The sequence below is a fragment of the Gossypium raimondii genome, chromosome 7 (genome assembly GCF_025698545.1).
Source record: "Gossypium raimondii isolate GPD5lz chromosome 7, ASM2569854v1, whole genome shotgun sequence".
NCBI classification, from domain to species: domain Eukaryota; kingdom Viridiplantae; phylum Streptophyta; class Magnoliopsida; order Malvales; family Malvaceae; genus Gossypium; species Gossypium raimondii.
Genome location: NC_068571.1, coordinates 47,194,909 through 47,216,398, shown reverse-complemented (window position 1 = coordinate 47,216,398; position 21,490 = coordinate 47,194,909). Strand labels below are relative to the sequence as shown.

Sequence of the window (21,490 nt, the reverse complement as noted above, 5' to 3'; positions counted from 1 at the left end):
GCTAAAAATCGACAATAGCATACCAAAATTGTATTGGCTACATACATTATTGTTGTTGATTGAGACTTTTCTTATAACACCCCTAACCCATATCCGTCGTCAGAATAGGGTTTCAAAGCATTACAGAAGTTTATCGATCAAACAGACAGAATTCTCAAACATTTCATATCATCAAAACAAGTCATCAAAGTATCATTTTAATCCAAATTATAAACATACCAAATCCAAATCAATTTGCCTAGTTCATGAGCATTTAAACATAGAATTAAATTCACATACACCTATCTAGATTTAGTTCAATTTATCATGCCATAATATGGCTTAAAAAAGAAACAAATATTTATATGTATAAAACCAACCAATATTAAACTTATAATTTCATTTACATTCAATCCACAAAATAACTATTATTTAGACACCCTAGGTACATGCCGACACAAAAGATAGACATCACCACATTGGAGTTCGAGAGCGTTGTTGGATGCTGAACTGGCGATCAAACCTAATTTGCGCATGGAAAACAAAACCGTACGTTAAGTAAAACTCAGTGATATTTCTATAATCTGAATATTTAAAGTCAAGATAATATAATATACATATTTTAATTATAAGCATGTTTGAATATTTAAGACCACATTTATTCATACAATGGCATTAGCCATTCAATATTCAATTCATAAATACATCATTTCATACCATTCTCAAATCTCATCACTTGCTATATAATAGCTTTTCACAATTTAATATATATCATTTAAACAATAATATTATTCAATCCATATCCAATTCATGAATACGTAATTCATGTGTCTCATTTTCATGTTTCAATTCACTATCCCATTTTCATTCACATACAATATCATCCAATATCAATCATAGTACGATTTTATTTAATTACCCCTATTAACACGACTTGGACTCGGACGGATACACGGATCCAACCAACACACCAGTTTGGCACCCAATGTCTCATCGAATAAATCCGAAGTAATAACTGCGCCCAGCGCTATATAAAATTGACAACTAGTGTCTCACCAGTTAAACCGTAGTAAATTGGTACCCAGTGCCTCATTGACTCAAAGTCGAAGAAATCCCTAAACTCTTCCAATCCTATGGCATGCCATCTATATCCGACTCAGCTCGATACAGTTAATAGGGTTTAATTTCACTTTCCAAATACAACCAATATTCAAATATCATATTTGCACATATATATTTATTTCAATTCAAATAATCAATATATTCATAATATATATATCAATTCAATCCATTCAATCAACTTTTAATTCAATTAACTGTCAAAGTGCCAAATACTCAGCTCAACACTTACCATATGCATTAAATAAAAAATACAACAATTAATAACTAGTTTCGGATTATAGAAATACAAACCAGGAATTCTGAGCTATTCAACGTCAACTTTATCTTTCCTCTTTTTAGTCGAGAATTCCGATACAACGTTAGCTACGAAATTAAAAAAATTAAAACTCATCAATACAACAAAATTCAATTGCATATTGAATATTTCAAGTTTTATTCAATATTTGCCTAAATTCCAATTTAGTTCCTAAACCGAGACTAATTTATATTCTTCACAATTAATTCTATATTTTCCTACAATTTTCACTTTAAACTAAATTTAACTCCTTGTTTTCACTTAAATCCCTAAATTTCAAAATTTTCACAATTTAGTCCCTATTGCTCAAAATTTACAATTCATTCTACAATTTAATCCTTTTTCATTTCTCACTTAAAAACCTATCAATTTAATCCCTAATACTAAAATTATTCAACATTAACAACACTTAAAAACTCAATAATTGCTAAAATTTCGACATGGGTCGGGTAGTACTTAACACCGGAATTTCAAAAACATAAAAATTATAAGAAAAAGGGGACTAAATTGACTAACCAATTGAACTTGAAACTTTGAAACCCCTAAGCCGTGGGTTCTTCTTTCTTTCTCTTTTTCTTTTTCTTTCTTTCTATTTCGTTTTGCTTTTGTCTTTCTTTTTTTATTATTACTATAATATATATATATATTTACTTAAATATTAAGTAAACTTATTTTATTATAATATATATTAAATTTATAAATATCTTAACTTATGCCGCCTCATTAAAGAGTAATGACATAATTGCTTCTTTAGTCCCTTTAATTTTTTTAATTTATAATTCAACTTTCACCTTATATGCAATTTAGTCCTTATACCTAATTACTCTTAATTCGAGCAAATTCACTTAACCGAAACCTAATTAACTACACAACTAGCTTCGAGTCCAATTTATGGGAACGGAGTCTCAAGAATGTACTTTCTAACACCCCTAACTATCAAGTCGTTACATTTCTTCCCATTTATTCCTTTGTTTTTGCATGACCCTAAACCAAAGGAAGAAAAAAAGGAAATGACATAAAATGGTTATAGTTTAAACTAAGCACCAAATTTAATTATGTTATATCCCAACCTCAATTTGGATCTAGTTGGACTCTTTATTGGGTCACTTAAGGCTCAACAAGTGGTATATTTGGGTAGGAACCTTTACTTACCTATAAAATACCTCAATGATCAACATATTAGGGGACTCCTCTCCACTCAAAACTCTAATACACTAAGCATTTATTCTGAGTCCCTCTACATTTCTGACTCTCGACTCTAGAATGGGTGAATCGACCTTCTTCAACAATGCCCCCTCCCCTCCTTCTCCATGTCCGTTGATATTGTAATACCCAATTTTAGCCCAGGCCCTAGGGGTGTTCATTCGGTTAACCGACCGGTTAATCGACCCGAAATAACATTAACCGAATTAACCGACCTTTCAAATTTTTTAACCGTTAACCGAACCGAAATTTTTTCAAAAAATTAACTGAACCGAAATTTTTTCGGTTAATTCGGTCAATTAACCGAATTAACCTAAAACTATATGTTTTTTATTTTTGGTTAAAATTAACCGAATTACCCTAATTAACCGAATTGAATCACTACATAATTAAATTATTTTTAGACTTTTAGACTTTAGTTTTAGTTTTAGTTTTAGAATTTTATTTTTATTTATTAAATTATTTGTAATTTTTATGATTGGGTTGGGTTGAGTAATTGGGTTGGGTTGAATACTTGGGTTTGGATTGGGTTTAGGTGAATAGTAGGCCTATTTATATATTATAATTTTATTTATTAATTTTTTCGGTTAAACCAAAAAAATTTGGTTAACCAACCGGTTTCGAACCGAATTAACCGTTAACCGAAAAATTAAAAAATAATTAACCGACCCCCGACCGAAAAAATTCGGTTAACCAAGCGATTAACCGAATTCGGTCGGTTAACCGAATTTTTTCAATTTTACCCGAATTTTGCACACCCTAACGGGCCCGCAATTAAAATAGACCAAACAAATAAAAAAGAGTCCATTAGCAACAAAAACACAGTGTAAAAATAGAGAAAAATAGAAAATAAGTTGTATTTTCGGGCTATAAAAAGAGCCCAATTTTCTGTTTTACAGGGGGAATTCGGTATTCATAAAAAAGGGAGGAAATCAGTATAAAGGGGGAAAATCAGTGTAAAGAGAAAAAACCAGTGTAAAGGGAGGAAAAAGAAATCAAAAAGTTTTAAAGAAGGTGATTTTTTCACTTTTTCTTCTATATTTTTTCGTTACGTTTTTACTTTTCTATTTTTTATTAATCTTATATGAAAAAGAAAAGAAGAGTTAGGAGATGAGAATCTACCTGGCTTTGCCTACTCCGTCGCAATCGAGTCGGGCGAGTTTCGATCATCATTGAGCAGAGGGCAGAGAGGGTTTAGTTTTTTTCCTGATAGTTAATGTAAATAAAAAAGTGTTCTGATTTTAGGGTTTTAAGTGGCTTTTATATTGTGCATAAAACGGCACCGTTTAGGGCCTATTTTAGTGGCTCTAAACGGTGGTTGATTATTGCGTTAGCCTCGATAACACGCTTTCGGTGACCCGACCCGGGGAAGGATCAGCGCGTTTTGTAACGCTTCGGAAAATTGCACAAACAGTCCTTTTTCTTTCGCAGGGTATTTCAAATCGATTCTTTTATTTCATTTAAATTTGGCCACGCTTTTTAAGTTTCATTCCAATTTGATCCGTGTCAAGATGCTGCGTTTTGAGGGAAGGGAATATTTCCCATTCGGTCCCCATGTTATTTGCGCGTCATATTTTGGCCCTCGTTTTTGTTTTTTTCTCATTTTTTTCTTTTAATTTTGCTTTAAATTCAATTTAGTCCTCATTAGTTTGATTTAATTTGCTTGGGTTTTATTTATTTAAGTATTGATTATTATGCTATTTTTTTAATTTTAAATATGATATTATTTGAATGTTTATACTTATTATCATTAAATTAATCATTAATATTATCTAAGTTTATTGTATATTATTATTTTAGATTTATCATGTTTTATTATTTGTAATTTATCATGTATATTTATTTCAAATTTATCATTAATATTTTTAAATTTATTATACTATTATTTTGGATTTATCACGCATGATTATTCTAGAATTATCATCAAAATTTTAAAATTTTAAATTTTATATGTATTATTATTTCAAGTTTATTATATATTATTTATTGTAAATTATCCAATTCATTTCAAATTGTAGATATTATTTGTATTAAATTGTACATTCATATATATTATTTGTTTTAATTCATGTATTGTTTTAAACTTCATCCATATACATACTATTTATTTTGAATTATACATAATACTTATTTTTAATTATTTTCTTCATACTTCATTTGCTGAAATATTTTTGCATATTGTGTTTTATTAGTTGTTTTAAACAATTTATTAAATGATTTATTTCAATTCATTTCATGTATTCATTTTATCTTAAATTGATTTTCATAATAGATTTCTTTAGCCTATTACTTACTTCATGTTGTTTTATTTATGTACCCTTTCTTTGGAATTAAGTTTGTTTTATATATTATTTCGAGTTCGATAATTATTATGTGTGTTTGGGGTTTGTATGCATATTGTTTAGTATTCTGCCCATGTATATTATTCCATGTTCATACATTTGCTTTTCGATTCGAACATTACATCATAGTTAAAATTTCGATTTATTTGCCAAAATTGATTATTTCATTTCTTTTCATTTGAATAAATCAAATTTATATCATTGTTAATATTGCATTAAACCTTCGCTTTGATCCAATTTCGTAAAAAAGGGAAAATGAAGTTTGCAATATGTCGTCTTTGGCACGATGAGAAATCGTGCTCTAACTTACGGGGTTTCGATTTTCTCATCGAACTAAAACGACTAAACATTTTAGTTTTCAAATGCACAAAGTTTCAATAAAGATTTTTTAAAAGGTTAGCTTATGCTCAGGAATTCAAACGTTGCATCCTAACTTACGGGATACGACATCTTGATGCCTCGGGATGAGAAACCCTTTCACATTCGTTCAAATCTATCCAAGCATTGTTTTAAAATATGGCATTAATAAAAGGGGAATCGTTTCCAATCTTTTCAAATTTTTGACGTCCGACTTTAAGACATTAATAAATCAATTCGGTACCAATTTTGGGCGTTACGAGGGTGCTAACCCTTTCTCGTGCGTAACCGACTCCCGAACCTATTTTCTCAAAATTCGTAGACCTAAAATCGTTTCCAAAGTGATCCGATCACACCTCAATAAAAGATCGGTGATGACTCTATTTTTTCGTTTTAAAAGTCGACCCCGTTTTTTCAAAATAAAAATGGTTTCGACAGATATCATGTATTAATAAATTAAAAAAATATTAAAAATAAAACAAAAACAATGAGGTTGAAACTATTTCTTTATGTGAAAACTATGAAAATACATGGACGGTATAGTTATGGTTAGCTCCCATTAAGGTTTTAACAATAGAGTGAATAAAAATCTTTAAATATTGATTTGTTGATTTTTATTTATTTGCAATGTAATGTGAATCATATGTTAATTTACATAAATTTTGGGTTTTAAGGCCCAAATCAATAGCTCAAGAAAATTGAATCAATCAATATTTTATTTGAAACAAATGGAGGTAAAAAAAATACTATGGAGACTCTGCAGTTTGCTTATTCATCTAAAAAGAGAGGTAAATTTGTTCATGTATGTTAGATTAAAAATAAACTGGTCATTTTGCTAAAAATTTTATTTATTTCTACTATTAAAATTAATCTTTGTACATTAGCATGACATACACAAGACATGTCATGTGTTACTATTTAGTTAGTTCTACAGGCACGGTAATTTTAATAGTATAAATAGATGAAATCTTTAAACGAAAAAATTAATTTAGCTTTTCATCTACTGCATATGGATTAATGTATATAAATACTCCACCATACTTCTTTAGTACTATGTTATCAAATCAAACCAAATCAATTAGTTAAATTGAAAATCACTGATTTGATTTCGATTCGCGATATTTTAAATCAATAAAAAAACATACTTATAATTTTTTATTAATCCAGTTGTAATAATATTGGTTTATCCGTATATCAAGAGAGCAGAGCTGGACAAGTGTAAAAAGCTTAAGCGCTGCAATGGATGAAAGTGAGAGAAAGGGCGAGAATGGAATAGAAATGGAATAAACAAAAAAGTAAAAGCTAAAATTAAAATTAAAATGCAAAAATGATGAATCTATCCACGATGATAGCGTATGGATACCGCCATTGTACGCCACCAATAAAGCAACTCTTAAACTACACTACCTTCCTTCATCTTCATCTTCACCATCACCATCACCATCACCATCTTCAAGGCCGCCCTCTTTCCTTTAACAGTCTTAATCTCCCTAACCTCAATCTCCTTCTCACGGGTAATTGTCTCTTCTTCAGGATGCAGGTACCCTTTTCTTTTCTCTCTATTGGACTTATTTTTAATAGTTACAAACAGTTCTTCCATTTTTTGCGTTCTGGGTTGTTTTTCTTTTTCCTTTCTTATGATTGTTAATGGGAAATTGGGTTTTTGTTTCTTCTCTTTTTTGTTTATTTACTTAATTTTTGGTTTTGGGTTTTCTAGAAATGATGAATTTGTTGATGTTTTGGTAAAAGTTTATGGGCAAAGCTTGATTGTCAGTGAATTATGAAGAGAACCTTGTTAAAGAACTATGATGATATTGTGTCTCTAGAAATGAGTTGTTTGCACTGGAACATTTTTGGACTTTATTATAATATAGTAGGTTCAATTGGGTTTTTCATTTTCTTTTTCTCTTTGTTGATGTATTTTGGACTATTAATAATTTGGGTATTGAATCAACATAATATACAATCTGATGGATAAGGTGATGATTTCAAATGTTGGATTATACTATCTGATGGATAAGGTAATGAAAGAGGGAGATTGTACTTCTACTTAAAAAAATGGGCAAATTAATCCCTAATAATTAGATTAAAGCGCAAATTGATTATTTTTGTTAAAAATTTCATCATCTTAAAAACTGGTGTGGATGATAAAATAATCTAACAATGAGACGTGGCATGCCACGTGTACCTTATGCTGATGTACAAGAACCAGTTTTTAATAGTAGAAATAGATGAAATTTTTAATAGAAGAGCTAGCTTGCTCTTGATTCAACGTACAGGCTAATTTGCCCATTTTTTTAGTAGAGGGGTAAAAACGCAATTTGACTCCTAGTACAAGAGTCTCCACGGTGCTTTTACCATCAATACATTATAAAAAGCATAAGCTTCAAGTAGTTCCTGGTAAAGTTTGGTATTCGAGTAGCATACCGATGCTATGTTCCGCTGGCCATTTCTGATGGGGCCTATATTGGTAATAACTTAACATGTCTGGATTTTGAATTGCTGTATTTGTGGCCATAGGTGTTTTGATTCAGTGGTTGTAATGTAGGAACAGCTCTTCATGATAGAGTTTTTCATTGTTTTTGTTTCGGTATTTCATTTCTTTCTAGTGAGGTGGTTTTTTTTTTAAGATAATTTGAGAGATGTTTTTGTTGTTTTCTTTTGTCTAATTCAGTAGTGATTTGTGCCTAATATTTCTTTCGATAATTTGTAGCGCTTTTGGATCGGAAATGGGATCAACAAGAACAAACAAATGGTGGAGCATTTGCAGCGTTACGGAGTGATTTCGTCAATGAAAGTAGCTGAAGTAATGGAGACTATCGATAGGGCATTATTTGTACCGGATGGGGCTTCGGCTTATGCTGATAGTCCAATGGCAATAGGTTACAATGCCACCATTTCAGCACCGCATATGCATGCTACCTGCCTTCAATTATTGGAGCAAAATTTGCAGCCCGGCATGCACGCTTTAGATGTTGGCTCAGGTCTCTTTGCATTCCACAATTCTTCAACTCCATCATGTCATTTCTGCACTTCAATTTCTTCTTATGTGTATAACTCTGTTGGAATGCTGGATTCAAATGAACTACACGTATTCTCTTGGGATTTATTCCGACTCAATGGCCATTGAGAAAAAAAGGCATATTTTAATTCTGGTTATGCATTTGTTATGTAGGAACTGGATACTTGACTGCTTGTTTTGCGATAATGGTTGGACCACAGGGTCGGGCTGTTGGTGTTGAACATATTCCTGAATTGGTTGCTTCTTCTATAAAAAACATAGAAAAAAGCGCTGCAGCTCCACTGTTGAAAGAAGGTTCTCTCTCGGTGCATGCTGGCGGTATGTACAGAAGAACTTACCATATGTTCTTATGGTTTTATGTTCTATTGTTTAAATGGAAGCGAGTCTGTTGTTGAAATATGTTTGATACTTGATCTTTTATTGAATGCTTATGACTGATGCTTCGACCTTGTACATTTACCGTAGATGGAAGGCAAGGGTGGCCAGAATGTGCACCCTATGATGCTATACATGTCGGGGCAGCAGCACCGGAAATACCACAGGCTCTCCTTGATCAATTAAAGCCAGGTGGCCGAATGGTGATTCCCGTAGGAAACATGTTCCAAGACTTGAAAGTAGTGGACAAGAATATGGACGGTTCAATTAGCATTCGAAGTGAGACTTCTGTCCGGTATGTTCCTTTAACCAGTCGTGATGCTCAGTTGAGAGGTTACTGAGATTGGAAACATAACAATTACTTTAGCTTGTTTGAAAGTCCAGTTGTGAAAGCCGATTATTCTTGAACCCAGTACTGTACAGAATATCCTAGTTATTTATCGCATTTTCCTCCTTTTGTAAATGCAATAGCTTTTTTTCCTGTTTCAAGTTTGTTCTTGTTATTATGTGCAAAAATTGCAAAAATAGATCTTTACATGTATCGGATTACATGTTTGTTTGCGTTAAAATGACTAATAGAGATCTTACAATGTTTTTCTGCTAATAAAATTTTGAGCAAACAAACCTTTTAAAACGATGTTTTCATAACAATGGATACATATATTTTATTCCTTACAAAATATAATAAAATTAAAAATTGAACCTTAAAAAAAGGGAAAAATAGGACAAGTTATTTTAGAAAAATGAAAAAAGAAAAAAGAAAAAGAAAAAGAAAAGCAAACAGCAGTAGATCATGTATCTAAATCATTTCAACATCAAAAGAATCCTCGCCTTGGTCTTTCCTCTGCAACATTTACTCTTATTGCTCTTCCATCCAGACTCTGCAATGATCGGAAATGTGTTTAAGCTATGCTACTCGAACTTGGGTGTAAGTTTTGGATACAGTTACGTATTTAGAAGACCAAATCTTAATATGGGTTGGAAACGAATGTTAAAAAATGAAGAGTCAAAGCAAGTACTGATATGCATGTGATATGGTGTTGGTTCGGGATTTATGGAAAACTATGACCAAACAATCTAGGAAAAGTTGTAGAGGAAACACAGATAATACCTGTCCATCGAGAGCTGCAATGGCATCATTCAATTCAGTTTCTGAGGACATAGTCACGAAACCAAAACCACGGGATCGGCCTGTCTCCCTATCATAGACTACACGAGCCTCAACAACCTTACCATGTTCACTAAAGACTTGCTCTAGTCGAGCATTATCAACATCCCATGGAAGGTTACCTACATAAACTCTAAAAGCACGTTCAAAAACACGAGGGGGTCGGTCGAGACGTGATCCTCTAGGAGCAGCCTTATTAACAGTCAAGAGCCTTCCATTAAGGTCCTGTTTAAAAACAGGGAAGCAACAATGACTTAAGCACAGGCACCAGATACAGCTTTCAAGTTCAACATCAATCAACAAAGAAAAGAAAATTGGATAGAACAATCTCCCATGACATAAAAAAGAAAACTCAGAGCTTAGTTTAGCTGGTTATACGGCAAACTCTAAGAAGTGCCAGACTCAAATCCCAGATTTAACTTGGTTCATGCAAGCATTTAGTAATGGCTACCAAATCAAACAAGCAAAAAGCAAATACTTCACAACTTACGAGAATTTTGGTTCACAACAACAGTTAAATCTAAAAAAAAAATAAGTAAAATCAACAATGACCAACTAGTGTTCTTCCACTTGATGTTCAACTGTATTTATGAAATGTATGTTGAATGGAGGTTTTAAAAGGTTAGAAAATGTCAACTGTTGCAGTCCCGACTGATGGATCTTGTCACAGGACAATTCACAAGCAAACCATCCATCTTAGCAGGGCTCTTTCCCCGCAGGGCTCTTTCCCTGATTTCTACTTCCTCGCGAATGACCTATGATGAACAAGTTGAAATCGTCGAAGGGAATTCTAGACCTTAGACTCGTTAAGAGAGAGCCTTAAGCCTCTTAAAATTGAATTAAATGGACTTAATTTTATTGTTGCCTCTTAAATATAAGTTATATAGGTTTAATGGAAAGAGACAAAGAAAAGTTCAAGAAATCCAATGATTAGCAACCTAATGAAATTCACCACCAAATAGCAAAGGTAAAAGTTGGTTAAAATATACTCTATACTTGAATAAAGTTTGAGATTTAGTCCTATTCTTGAAAATAAAATCATCTTACTATCCCGATCTAAAAATTCTAATCCAATTATTAACATCAATTATATTTTCTATCAAAACCAGCTAGCGTGGCATATTGATTAGGTTGCCCTCATATCATGTGGCACATGATTGACAAAAAATAAATTGCCTCAATATTAATGATCAGATTAGGATTTTTACATTGAAATAGTAAAAGGGTTTAATTTTTAACCTTTTTATGTACAGAGACTAGATCTCAAACTTTACAAAAGTACAGGAACAAGAGGCATATTTTGGCCGTAAAAGTTAATACAAGTCAAAAGAAAGACGTAAATGGGGCAATCAGTCATTCTACACTACTAACAGGCAATTCCTGCTATGCCCCTTCTACACTACTAGCATGCAATTCGTACTATCTAGGTACAGGGTGAACACCCTTGGCCAATCAGCCAAAAGCTGGAGTTCATGTCCAATACTCATGTTAGACACTATGGGATACACTTCATATACATTAAAAAATACTTTATAAAAAATCAAATATACTTTAGTCATATACATACAAGTATCCAAGATAAGTAGCTCGTATCTTCAATTTTCTTTTAAATGTACGTGTTCAACACTCTTGTTGGTTGCATATCCTGATATGCTATAGGATAAGGCACTCCAAATATAATTCTTTTTATCATGGGATCCAGTGTCATCTAGGTGACAAATTGGAGCTTTAACCACGGCTCTAAACAAGTCTTGACACTCCAAATATCAATTAAACATACCCATAACACACATATCTATATACTAACCTATTTGTTTATATTTACTATCACAGATATTAATCCAGAAATAGGAAAATCTAAGCCAAAAAATAAGTAAAATAAAAGAACTTACATAACGATTAAATTGTTCAACAGCCTTCTCAGCTTCCTCAATTGAACTCATTGTTACAAACCCAAAGCCACGACTTTGCTCAGTGTCTCTATTGTAAATAACCTGCAATCAGAATTAAACAACATTTTCAATAATTTTATGACCTAAAAAACCCACAAAAAACAGAAGAATTTGAAACAATTTAAAAGCAGGAAAAAAGAGATTTTTCTCTTAAACCTCAGCAATTTCCACAGTTCCTGCTTTCTCAAAAAGCATAGCTAAACTTTGACTATCAACATCAGAAGGCAAATTCCCAACAAACAATTTAGCTTCCTCAGAGGGTTCAGAACCCTCTTCTTCTGAATCCCCACTTTGCTCTTCAAAAACAGCATCCTCGCCTTCAGGTCCATCACTTTCATCGTTTTCCCATTTCGCTTCAATGCCACTTTCCTCGTCATCGATGGTGATGGTGGCGTCATTTTCTTCCTCTTGTTGAGCACAATCTGATGTTTGGGCAACAAAGGAAACTAGAGAAGAGAAATGGGCTTTGGTTTTGAGGGTCAAAGAGGTTGAAGAATGGGAAGATGAGAGCAAAAGATTGATGCGTTTTGGGGGAAAGGAGAGGATAGATGGGGATTTGGAACAAGTGGTGAATAGTGAAGGGATACAAACGAGGCAACATGAGTCCGCCATGGATATGGGTTTGGTTATTGAAGACATTTTAATTGATTGAAGAAAGGGAAGATGGGGGAGAGTGAAGGAGAGGGTTTAAGAAGAAGATGAAATTGAGAGGATAAGGGATGGCAGGCGAGAGAGACGAGGAGAGGGTTTATCGAAAATAAAAAGGTAAACTACTTCATGTCATGTAAGTAAATTTAACTTAAAAAACTAATACTTTTAAATTTTAAAATTATTTGTAATTTTAATTGGTATAATAACAATATTTTTAAATTTTTTTATTATTTGAACTTGATTTTATATAAAAATTATAAAAATAAAATATATATATAATTTTTAAAAAATCTCAAATAGGTTATTGAAGAACTAATTTGTATAGGAAATAAAAAATTTATCATTCAATAGAATCCAATAACAAATTTTAAAAAATTAAAAACAAAGTTAGATCATTAAATGTTTCTTGAAATCGAATTAGTAATATCTTCGAGTCAATTTTCATGCTTTTGAAAAATATCAATAATTGATATTACAAAAGCTTGTGAAATTAACTTTTATACCATTTTTAGTAACATAATACAAAATATACGGCAAAAATGTCTTATTTAGACTCAATTCAAAATTTCTCACTTGAATTTGGCAAAAATAATAATTGTACAAGCCCATTTTTGCCCGGGGCCCAAAACCCACACATTAAACCCAACTACCCCCAAACCCAACAGCAGCCCAACACCAAATCAAAGAAAAAGAAAAAACCCTAGCCACCTAGGTCTTCAGCCTCCAGCACCGCAAGTCACGGTCACCTGCCCTTCTGACACCACCCACCGCCACCAACTCGCCCACTTGCCTGTCAATCACCTGCAAAATGGAGCAAACACGCAAGAACAACAGAAAACGCAAGAGAAATAGTAAAAATAACATGTAACTTGGGCTATAAAAAAAGGCCAAATGTCTTCATTGTAAAGGGAGTTTCTTCTTAAAAAAAAAAGAGGAAATCTGAAGAACAAAGATTAAAAAAGCAATAAAAGGTCACTCTTTTTTATTTTTGTCTCGTTTTTTTTTATTTCGAAATACAAAATAAAACAAGAAAGGAGGCATTTTTACCCTCTTTTACCGACGTCTGAGCGATCAGGAGGACGAGGAGGCCATTCGGCGGAAAAAAGAGAGACTTTTGGCCTCCCTGCCACACGCACGCATGGCGCCGACGACCGCGGCCGGCAAAGTGGCCCATGGCGGACCTTTGGCCGGAGTTTGACCGAAAGACGGAGGGGAGAGAACTTTTAAGTTTTTTTCGAAATAACAAGGCAAATGAATTTTTTTTAGAAAATTGGCTTAAATAGACTTCCAAAACAACGTCGTTTTGGGCACCTTCTCGAGCACCAAAAGCGGCGCCGCTTTTGCTCTTGACCCGATTTCAACCCGACCACTTTGAAGGATCCGCGTGTTATGCTTGGAGGGGCTATTTGCGCTTTTAGCCCCTCCGCTTTTTAATGCCTCCGCAATTAGTTTTTTTTTATTTTTTTAAATTTATCCTTTTATTTTATTTTAGATTTCAATTTAATCCCCTTTGAAGCTATCGTTTTAGAGGAGAAGGAAAATTTCCTTCCAGCCCCTCTATGTTATTCGTGTTCAATGTGGTCCTTCCTTTGATTTTATTTAGATTTAACCCAATTTCGTTTTAATTTTTTAGTTTAGTCCTTTTGTTAGTTTGTTTATTTTCTTACTAAATTTCATATTATTATTGTTATTATTATTATTATTATTATTATTATTATTATTATTATTATTATTATAATTGCTTATATATATATACTTATATACATACCTACATTTTTTATGTATATTGTATGATTTTTGTACATATTTACATATCTATATATATGTATTTTATTTTCATAAATATATATATTTACATATTCTTCATTTTTTAAAATATTTATTTTATATATGTATTTTATATATTATGATTCATATATATATATATACCTATACATATATACTTTTCATATTTTAATTCACATACGTATATGTATATACTTACTTATATATATATTTTATATAATAATTTTAAAATATGTAGATATGTTTTATATTTTATACATGTGAATACATTTACATAATATGTTTATACATACATAGTTCTTCTCTTTTACATAAATATATAAAGTATACATATATATACTTACATATATTTTCATATTTTCATAGCTTTATTTATTTTATTCCTTATTATCCTTGTTTACTTAGTGTTCATTTATTTATTTATTTATATGTCTATAATTTTCTTTTAATGTTTTAATTTTCCTTACTTGTTATTGTATATACATGAATGATTTGTCTTTGCTCATATTATTTTTGTTCACATTATCATATTTATTATTCCACTTTGCATATTAATATCACATTTCAAAAAAGGAAAATATTTCAAAATAAGGCAATGTTTTGCGTTTGGAAATTCGAGAAAACATGCCCTAAGGTGCTGGGTGTCGATTTTTCTCGTTCAACCAAATGGCTTAATATCCTTCTTAAAAATTTCAAAATAAGGCAATGTTTTGCGTTTGGAAATTTGAGAAAACATGCCCTAAGGTGCTGGGTGTCGATTTTTCTCATTCAACCAAATAGCTAAATACCCCTTCAAAAATTTCAAAATAAGGCAATGTTTTGCGTTTGGAAATTCGAGGAACGTGCCCTAAGGTGCTGGGTTTCGATTTCTCGTTTATCCAAATTGCCAAATATCCTTTTGAATTTTAATCCATGCCATTCGAGTTTTTTTTAAGGATTGTATTTTAAATTTCATTAAAGTTTTCAGTTTTTCGACACTAAGACATTAAGTAATCAACTAGGTACCAATTTTGGGCGTATCGAGGGTGCTAATCCTTCCTCGTGCGTAACCGACTCCCGAACCCATTTTTCTGAATTTCGTGGACCAAAATCATTGTTTTAATAAAATTAAATCGTTTATTAAAAACAACCGCTTTGCAAGGTGATCCGATCACACCTCATCAAAAAGGATCGGTGGCGACTCCAATTTTCGTTTTCATTTTCCAAAACCCAAGTCGACCCCGTTTTTCATCATCCAAAAAATGGTGTCAACAGCTTGGCGACTCCACTGGGGACTTTAAATAAGAGAGTCAAGCCACGAGTTGATTATTTCTTGTCTTTTTGTCGAAAGTTGAAAATTTGATTTAAATATACGATCCTCTCATTGCATTTCATTTGTTTTGAGTTATAGTTTTCATCATGTTTTGTATTTTAAATTTTTATATCTTTCCGCATTGCATTGCATGACGCTGGTCACTCCTTTTAAGTGGGAGTGAGAAGCTACTCCTTCTTGAGGTTTTCAACTCCGTGCAGGATAGTGGATCGCTTTCGGGATACATCCGTACCTATGTCTTCGTGAGATTTTCATCTCCGTGCAGCCATAGGGAAATGTATTCCCCTGAACCGAACTTGGTCCATATGAGCTTATAATGGGTGAGGATTGAGGAATCTGCTGGTTCGGGTACCCTTACTTTAGAACTAAACCTCATGTAGTGGACTTAGGAACTTAACCTAGATAGAGCCACTCCAAACCCCTAGTAGTCACCCGATTAGATACTTTCTGTTTTTCTTGTTTGTTTTTGTACTAACCCTTTTTATTGTGCTTTGATTATGATTGCATCGCATCTGCATCTTAGGAAAGAGATATTGATTTAAGTCCGATTACTAAATTAGAAAGCTTGTCATGGAATACGGATTCCTTGATAAAGTGGAAAACAATACGACTTCCTAAATATATTCCGAGAAACACAAGAAGGGCGATGGAAGAGTTCGTGACCCTGCTTCGTGGCCTGAGGATTAAGGCAATTGTCTAAGAGCCTTCAACATTCCAACCCCTTAAAGAGGCGGACGAGCCTTATGAGGACGGACAGGTGATGGATTACAACCAAGATCAAGAGAATGAGCTAACAATGGCATCTATTGGCGAGATTACCTCAAGCATGCAGATGAAGAAAAAGACCGATGTTGTTTCTTGGAATATGAGGGTGAGGTCGTACATGTATCCGTTTTGTGTAAGGGAATTTGCTTTCTAGAAAAGTTTCCTAAATGTATTTGAATCAGAATCAACGTCTCTTTAGGCATTCATTTCATGCATTTGCATTACATTGCATCATATGCATTAGATTTTCACGAAGTGACCCTAATTAGGTAAAATTATTTCAGAAAGTCTGGAAAACCAATATTTTTGCGGTACCCGAATAGAAACTAAGGAATGGACCAAAGGTTGGAGAGATTAGAGCGAATGCAGATACAGATGCTAGAGCAATTGGCCAAATTTCAATAAGATATGAAGGATCAGATGCTAGAAGTCTAGAGAAATCTGATGAGCCAGTTAACCCAGTTATTGGATATGAGGTTGGAAAAAGGAAAAAACCTAGTGGTCCACTTTGGGAATGATAATGAAGGTCCTGCATATCTTCCAGACTTTACTCCAACCGACATCCAAGCACAACCAAACACATATCCACAAAGGGTAATCACAACATCCGGACCAATACCTCGACACGGTGAATTTCATGACGAGTTCGGTTCCAATCGAGGGCAATCTAACTAATTCTGCATCCTTGATGATCTAGCGGGAACAAAACAGTAAGGTAGAGTTCTCAAAACAATTCAAGATCATTACAAATGAAAGGGCAAGAATGGAACTCCCAAAACAATACTTCAAAGGTCTCGAGGAAGAGGAAAAATGAGGTAAGCAATGCGGTAGGTATAATGAGGGTTATTCAAAGCCGTTTACTGCAGTCGAAAAAGGTCGGTTATTCTTGGCCATCGATATCCCAAGACATGAATCGGCACTAAGCAAAGCATTAAGAAGTCTCAATTTACACCGATCCCAATGTCGTACCAGGAGCTGTATCAGAGTTTATTTGACGCACATGTTGTCTCCCCTTTCTACTTGAAGCCTTTACAACCTCCGTACCCCAAATGGTATGACATAAATGCGCAATGTGACTATCATGCGGGAATTATGGGGCATTCTATAGAAAACTGCACTGCTTTTAAAAAGTTGGTCGAAAGATTTATCAATATGGGCATCGTCAAATTTGAGGATTCACTCAGTACAGAAAACCCGCTACTCAATCATACGGATAATGAAAGGAATGCGATGAATGAAGAGATGTTGGGAAACGTTCACATCAGTGCCGAATACGAAGAAGCAACCGGAGAAGAGATCTTATTAGATGTTTGCCCTTATAAACTTGGGAGTGTTCTAAAGGAACCCCTGTAGTAGTTAGAGCTTACTCAGAGTAATATTCAAAACACACTTGTTGCTTTTAGCCTAGAGGCAACAAGAAGTCTTTTGTGAAATAGGCTCATGTCTGAACGTCATTATTTTAATGGAATGCATCTTTGTGATCTTTTGAACCAATATTCTTTCATTTCTTGAATGATTATTCTTTTAGTCTTTCATCCAAATCATTTTTTCATTCATAATCATACTGTGCAGATAATTATTCTTAAATTCATACATTCTTTGTATATTCTTTTGTACCTGCAGTAGGGCCCTGGATATCAACGACATGAATGACACTGCTACAGACTTAGAATCTCATTTTAAGTGAGACATGTGTTTAGAGGGATCTCACGCCTTTGAAGATGACATAGATTGTAGCCTATATTTGGACTTGTTGAGGATGGTAGAATAAGAGGATAAACAGGCCCTACCTCTCAAGGAATCATTAGAATTTGTGAACTTGGTGAAGACTAGAATTGACCTAACCACAGAGACGAAGCAAAACCTTGTTGAGTTACCTCTAGAGTTCAAAGATGTCTTTGTATGATCATACCAGGATATGCCTCAATTCTTATAATAAAATCTGCACAACAGCATGATGTCAGAAATTTGCAGTGCGAACGATGTAATTCTTTGCCGGGGCAATGCCTCTCTCGTTGAGTCAGCATAGCTTTACCCATTCGAAGTCAAGTTCCCATCCCTTCAAGATGTTGCTGGATTTTATCCTGATTAAAGAGGAAGATCTAAAGTTTTCTGTCGTAGTTGCGTCCCAAAAGGGCTCTATGAAAGAAATCTGGTATCAAAGAATGTTTTTGTATGATCATACCAGGGTATGCCTTAATTCTTATAATAAAGCCTGCACAACAGCACGATATCAGAAATTTACAGTGCGAACGATGCAATTCTTTGCCGGGGCAATGCCTCTCTCGTTGAGTCAGCATAGCTTTGCCCATTTGAAGTTGAGTTTCCATCCCTTCAAGATGTTGTTGGATTTTGTCCGGATTAAAGAGAAAGATCCAAAAGTTTTCTATCGTAGTTGAGTCCCAAAAGGGCTCTATGAAAGAAATCTGGTACCAAAGAAGGTTTCCCACATACAAGATGAAAGTGGAAGATCTTATGTGGAAGACTTTAGAATAACATTGATTTTGGTCGAAAAGCATGACTAGGACTTGCCTAATCTCATCAGTTTAGACTCAACAAAAAAAAACAAAAACAAAAATAAAAAATCGAAGTAAAAAAAAGGAAAAAGAAGAAAAAAGAAAAAGAAAAAGAAAAATAAAAAGGAGAGGTCAAGGCGAAAACCCGCAAAGGGCGCTTTGAGCAAAGGTGGATCTGAGTTGAAAACCCGAAAAAGGGCGACTCAAATTTTGAGCGAAATGGGGCATGGACATCACCATTATCGAAGACTTCTAATGGGCATTGCTTCATTTTTGAGAGGCTACTTCATGGATCAAGGTCATCCTATACCAATACAGAGTTTCAGAGAGGATGGTATTGGAAAATGCATTGAACTTAAATGATAGCACGATAACTGAGGTCTGAAATCAATTCAGAAGCAGACACCACGTTTTGTCACCAAATTACCTAGAGTTGAACAAGGACTGGCATGAGAAATTACTATTTGCCCTCATCGTTTGTCGAACATCTGTACTGGGATAACACCTCTCTTGTTGGTTTACAGGATTGAGGTAGTTTTACTTATTGAAATCCCTCCATTGCTTGTTGGAGGGATCCAATCGCGATGTGATCAGTTGGCCCTAGGAAAAGAGTTAAAAGCTATTCATTAGGGGTTAGATGTACCAAAAATAAATTATATGAGCCCGTAATAAATAGGCTCGTCTCAGAGAATTCCATGAGAAGACTGGATGTTAAAAAATATTCTTCCTTAACGAAAAAATTCTAGAAGGAAATGAATGACAAGCCGGGGATGTCCTTGTGTTGTAAAGAAGACCTTTTTCAGAGGAGCACTGATCTTGAGTGAGATTGATAATCCTATAAACTCGGATCCAGTCAAGAAACGCTTCGTTTAAAGAAGAAGAAAAGACCAAGGTAAAAATCCGCAAAGGGCACTTTGAAAAAAAAAACTCTGTTGGGGCAATGCCGTTCTCTTGGGCCTATCGCGATTTTGCCTATTGAAGACGAGATTCTTTTTGAGTTTTTGGACCCAATCCCGATCGATGAGGAATGTTCAAAGTTATCCATCATGGTCAAATGCGCCAAAAGCAAATTATGTGAGCTCAAAAAAAAGAGGGAGAAGAAGAAGAGAATTCCATGAGAGGACCCAGTATCGAAGAAGATCCTTCTCACACAAAAAGAACTTCATGCCAAGATAGAAAGAACCTTAGGTGGAAGGCCATTATCTGGAAAAGCGTCAATCTTGATCGGAAAGGATAACGAGGACATGCCTAATCCAATGAGTTCAAAAAAAAAGAAGGTAGAAAAAAAAAAGAAAAAGGAGAGGCCAGGGTGAAAACCCGCAAAGGGCACCTTGAGACCAAAGGGGATTTGAGTTGAAAACCCGAAAAGGGTGGCTCAAACTTTTGATCATAATGGGACATTAAGTGATCAGAGCAGCTCAAATTTTGATCAGATCTGGGCATATGGTGATCTTGCTATACCTGAATCAATAGGAAAGGGTAGGCTACATCTTGGGGCATCGACAAAGTCCTGTTGATCTCCTAAACACATGTCTTCAGAAAGTTTGTACAGAGAAATTCAAGCTGCGATATCTGGGGCACCCAACCTTCATATTATTTATATATTAAATTTGTTGTTCTTGGAATACTTTTTCTTTTCTAAGATATACATTCCCAATCAAATTTTTTATTATTATCATTCTTTACTATTTTTTATAATTTATTTTGAGCTATGCTCAGAACCATCTTTATTCTTATCCATTGTTATAACCCTTTTTGCAAGCATGTTGCATTGGAATAATGATTAATGGACAAATATTACTTTCACAAGGGAAGTTTGCATATTCCTCTAGAAGTTTCTAAATAATATAGGAACCTGAAACAGGACTATTGTTTAGAAAACACCAAGTTTAAAGGGTGAAATATCTAAGAAGGAAAAGCCTAAATCAGGACTATCCTTTCAAACTTTGTTGTCCAAACAAGGATTGAACAAAATGAGAAGATGCCGTGTTGGTGACAAATCTTCAATGAACAAACAAGCAATGTTCACCAAGCAATAAGAAAATGTTTTCTGTGAGAAGAAAATACTTCATTGTACATAGACATTTGGTATGACACATTGGGAATGGTGTAGGAGACCAAAGAGTTTCACATTCTGTATCCTTGAATTGTGATAGTAGAAGATCAAGAAAAAGCCATATTTTTCTACCCTTGGGTTACAGTAGGAGAATGATGGTACAAATTTTGCATCCTAGTGGATTGAACTTGGAGGTTTGCAGTGGGGGGCAATCTGATTAAGTGTTTCTTTGGATATGCCAGCCAAGCAAGAAGGCGTTGTAACACGTCAGTGATAAAAATTAGCAATAACAACTCAAACATTAAAAAATGAATTATTCTCATGACATTCTGCATTCATGCAAATATCATTCATACACATCTAGTTAGGAAATTTTGATTCATTTTAATCATGACATCCTAAACACTAGGCATAAATAGGTCCATCAAATGGATTATAGAGGTCATGTTCCCCAGAGAACAGATCAATGAAGATAGCAGATCTTGCCTTCCTGTACTGATAGTGAAGCAGATCGAAGAAACCATAGTTTGCAATTCAAACGATTAAAGCCACCTCGGTGAATCTTGATTAAAGCTACAACAGCGAATCTT

The 21,490-nt window shown here is 33.8% G+C and overlaps 2 protein-coding genes across 2 annotated transcripts; one reads left to right on the top strand and one right to left on the bottom strand.

Annotated features, from left to right (window-relative positions):
- Positions 1-6,531: 6,531 nt before the first annotated feature.
- LOC105786677 (protein-L-isoaspartate O-methyltransferase 1) lies at positions 6,532-9,184 on the top strand. The gene is made up of 4 exons (XM_012613181.2): positions 6,532-6,838; positions 8,012-8,282; positions 8,474-8,638; positions 8,786-9,184. Exons 1-4 carry the CDS (start codon positions 6,626-6,628, stop codon positions 9,034-9,036), a joined length of 900 nt encoding a protein of 299 aa, XP_012468635.1. The 5' UTR covers positions 6,532-6,625; the 3' UTR covers positions 9,037-9,184.
- Positions 9,185-9,304: 120 nt separating this feature from the next.
- LOC105786669 (28 kDa ribonucleoprotein, chloroplastic) lies at positions 9,305-12,584 on the bottom strand. Its single transcript, XM_012613175.2, has 4 exons — positions 11,972-12,584; positions 11,756-11,857; positions 9,807-10,088; positions 9,305-9,576 (listed from the first exon to the last, which is right to left on the bottom strand). The coding sequence occupies exons 1-4, from the start codon at positions 12,452-12,454 to the stop codon at positions 9,511-9,513; spliced, it is 933 nt and encodes a 310-aa protein (XP_012468629.1). The 5' UTR covers positions 12,455-12,584; the 3' UTR covers positions 9,305-9,510.
- Positions 12,585-21,490: the final 8,906 nt, after the last annotated feature.

What these genes read in the sequence shown, in the direction of transcription:
- LOC105786677 (XM_012613181.2), top strand. Translation starts at nt 6,626, where the DNA reads ATGATGAATCTATCCACGATGATAGCGTATGGATACCGCCATTGTACG. An exon ending in GTCTCTTCTTCAGGATGCAG is followed by an intron (nt 6,839 to 8,011) that starts GTACCCTTTTCT and finishes GATAATTTGTAG; the next exon opens with CGCTTTTGGATCGGAAATGG. An exon ending in TCTCTCGGTGCATGCTGGCG is followed by an intron (nt 8,639 to 8,785) that starts GTATGTACAGAA and finishes CATTTACCGTAG; the next exon opens with ATGGAAGGCAAGGGTGGCCA.
- LOC105786669 (XM_012613175.2), bottom strand. Translation starts at nt 12,454, where the DNA reads ATGTCTTCAATAACCAAACCCATATCCATGGCGGACTCATGTTGCCTC. An exon ending in GAACTGTGGAAATTGCTGAG is followed by an intron (nt 11,858 to 11,971) that starts GTTTAAGAGAAA and finishes TTCTGATTGCAG; the next exon opens with GTTATTTACAATAGAGACAC. An exon ending in TTGCAGCTCTCGATGGACAG is followed by an intron (nt 9,577 to 9,806) that starts GTATTATCTGTG and finishes CGATCATTGCAG; the next exon opens with AGTCTGGATGGAAGAGCAAT.